Source organism: Cyprinodon variegatus, unplaced genomic scaffold (assembly GCF_000732505.1).
Source record: "Cyprinodon variegatus isolate N-32 unplaced genomic scaffold, C_variegatus-1.0 Scaffold630, whole genome shotgun sequence".
Classification (NCBI taxonomy): domain Eukaryota; kingdom Metazoa; phylum Chordata; class Actinopteri; order Cyprinodontiformes; family Cyprinodontidae; genus Cyprinodon; species Cyprinodon variegatus.
Genome location: NW_015151083.1, coordinates 438,025 through 440,373, shown reverse-complemented (window position 1 = coordinate 440,373; position 2,349 = coordinate 438,025). Strand labels below are relative to the sequence as shown.

The 2,349-nt window shown below is 42.9% G+C and overlaps 1 protein-coding gene across 2 annotated transcripts in view; it reads left to right on the top strand.

Annotated features, from left to right (window-relative positions):
* Positions 1 to 2,349, top strand: part of heatr5b (HEAT repeat containing 5B) — a 33,428-nt gene that overhangs the window by 12,995 nt on the left and 18,084 nt on the right. For both annotated transcript variants that reach the window (XM_015393227.1, XM_015393228.1), the window contains exons 16-19: positions 1,371 to 1,546; positions 1,665 to 1,770; positions 1,843 to 2,033; positions 2,179 to 2,338. In XM_015393227.1, the coding sequence (XP_015248713.1) occupies positions 1,371 to 1,546; positions 1,665 to 1,770; positions 1,843 to 2,033; positions 2,179 to 2,338 (633 nt within the window). The remainder of the gene's footprint in view (positions 1 to 1,370; positions 1,547 to 1,664; positions 1,771 to 1,842; positions 2,034 to 2,178; positions 2,339 to 2,349) is intronic.

Here is a 2,349-nt window from a genome sequence, read left to right as displayed (position 1 = left end):
CATGTGGTATTTTTTTCCGTTAGCCTTTGTTTTTTGCTGATTTTTTTGTAACTTTGACCTGGTGGGACCGGTTGTCCTGTTTTCATTTTTTTTTTAATATTTTTATTAGTTTTCCCGTTAGTTCGGTACTAGCAGAGGCTTCGACGGCCCTGTATAGGGTTGGCCCTCTGCTGTACCGTTTTGTTTCTTTGGATCGGCTCACCAGGTCCAACTATCTGTTCATACTTTGGTTTTTTTTTTCTTGGAGTTTTTTTTGGACACGGGGAACTGGGGAAAAATCTGACTCTCTGTTTTTTTTGTCTCTTTGCAGAAAAGCAAAACAACTGATCTAAAAATAAGTTCCAGAGATTAAGAATAAAATAATTCTTTTGAACCTCATGTTTGTCTCATGTCCTCAAATATGTTGTGGCCTGGGTGGTCGTTACAACCCAGCTATGCCGCTTCGCTTCTTCTTCTTGTTTACTACTGGTGGTTGGCTTTGGTCGCAGTACCGCCACCTTATGCTCTGGAGTGTAAACGCTTCGCCTATGAGAAAAAGGAGCAGCGCATGAACCGAACGAAACACACGCGAACCAAACCGAGACAGTCGAACCGAACGGTTCGGATGGTTTTCATAAACCGTTCCATCCCTAAAAAAACAACAACCATGGCGAACAATAAGTAGTTGTAGTGCCGAGAGTAGTATCTATGTTTAACCATCTCTCAAAGATTGTGTTTTTAAAAATGGGAAAAGGTAGCTAGATGCGCTCCAGCACTACCATCCAGGTTTAATCCCGTTAACACAGAGCAAGCTTGCTTGTGACGTCATTGCATCCTCTACTGCGCATGCGGGACACTTAAGCTGTATGAATGCAGTTCATCAAAAACAACTCGCATATGTTTGGAAATGTGAACAGCAACGCAAAAAAAAAAAATCGGATTTCACAAAAAATCGGAATTGAGCATTAAGGCCTGCAGTGTGAACGTAGCCTAATATTCCCTTCAAAATCACTCATACATAGCCTTGTAAAAGTATACACCACCCTACTCACATTTTCTCTCAGTATAACTACAGATCTGTATTTATTTTATGTTATCCGTGCATAAGGTTTTGAGAAAGGAAATGATCTACCACTTTGAAACAATTTTACAAAGAAAGATCTGAATCATGTTTAGTAAACTGATAATGATAAACATGAAGTTAGATGTGTTTCAGTCTTGGTTCATCATTTGAAATCCTAATCAAATAGAAGTTTGTGTTTTTTATGTAAGAACATGTAGAAATGATCCAGGGGTCGCTGTAACCCGAGCAGTTATGGAGTTTCTTTAATCTCTACAGTCTTTAGTCTGTACTGTTGGGTTTAAATTATTATAACTCTGCTTGTCAATAGCTGCAGCCCAACAGCGCTTCTGGCAGCGGCGCTCTGGAACACGACCCTTCGTCAATCTACCTGCGTGTCCCCGTGGGCGAGGCCATCCCAGGGCCTCTTCCTCTGGGCGTGTCGGTTATCGATGCTTCTGTTGCTCTGTTCGGGGTGGTTTTCCCCCATGTCTCCTTCAAACACAGGTGAACATTTTGGCTGTCACAGTAAAGTACATGAACTTTTCATGAAGTCGGCTTTTTTTTAGTATTTCACCTTTTTTTGTTTTGTTTTTTACGAGTTTCTTTGCTCTATGTGTCTCAGGCTACAGATGTTAGACCATTTTGCAGAGTGTATAAAGCAAGCCAAAGGAGTTCGACAGCAGGCAGTCCAGCTGAACATATTTACTGCAGTGCTGAGTGCCCTCAAGGTAAGAAACCGGTGATGCTTCCTCTCCAAACGGGATCATTGATTATGTTTTGAAATGTGTCGCTGATTGAAGGGTTTGGCGGAGAACAAGAGCACTTTGGGTCCAGAGGAGGTCCGCAAGTCGGCCCTGGCCTTGGTGATGGGAGCGCTGGACAATCCTAATCCCATTTTGCGCTGTGCTGCTGGGGAGGCCTTGGGTAGGATGGCTCAGGTGGTGGGAGAGGCCACGTTCATCGGCAGAATGGCACAAACTAGCTTTGATAAGTAAGTATAGCTTTTTTGAAGTTTTCTTTTGTAGAGAATTTATAAATGTGAAGAAATATTTTTCCTCTGGATTATAAATCTTTAGAAATCTCTCTTGTTGATGAAAGCTATCAATTTTTTCTTGTCTTTCACGATGGGACTGAAGGCTGAAGTCGGCTCGGGACGTAGTTTCAAGGACAGGCCATTCATTGGCACTCGGCTGCCTCCATCGATACGTGGGAGGGATCGGCTCTGGTCAGCACCTCAAGACCAGCGTCAGCATCCTGTTGGCCCTCGCTCAGGATGGATCTTCTCATGAAGTTCAGGTATCGTATAG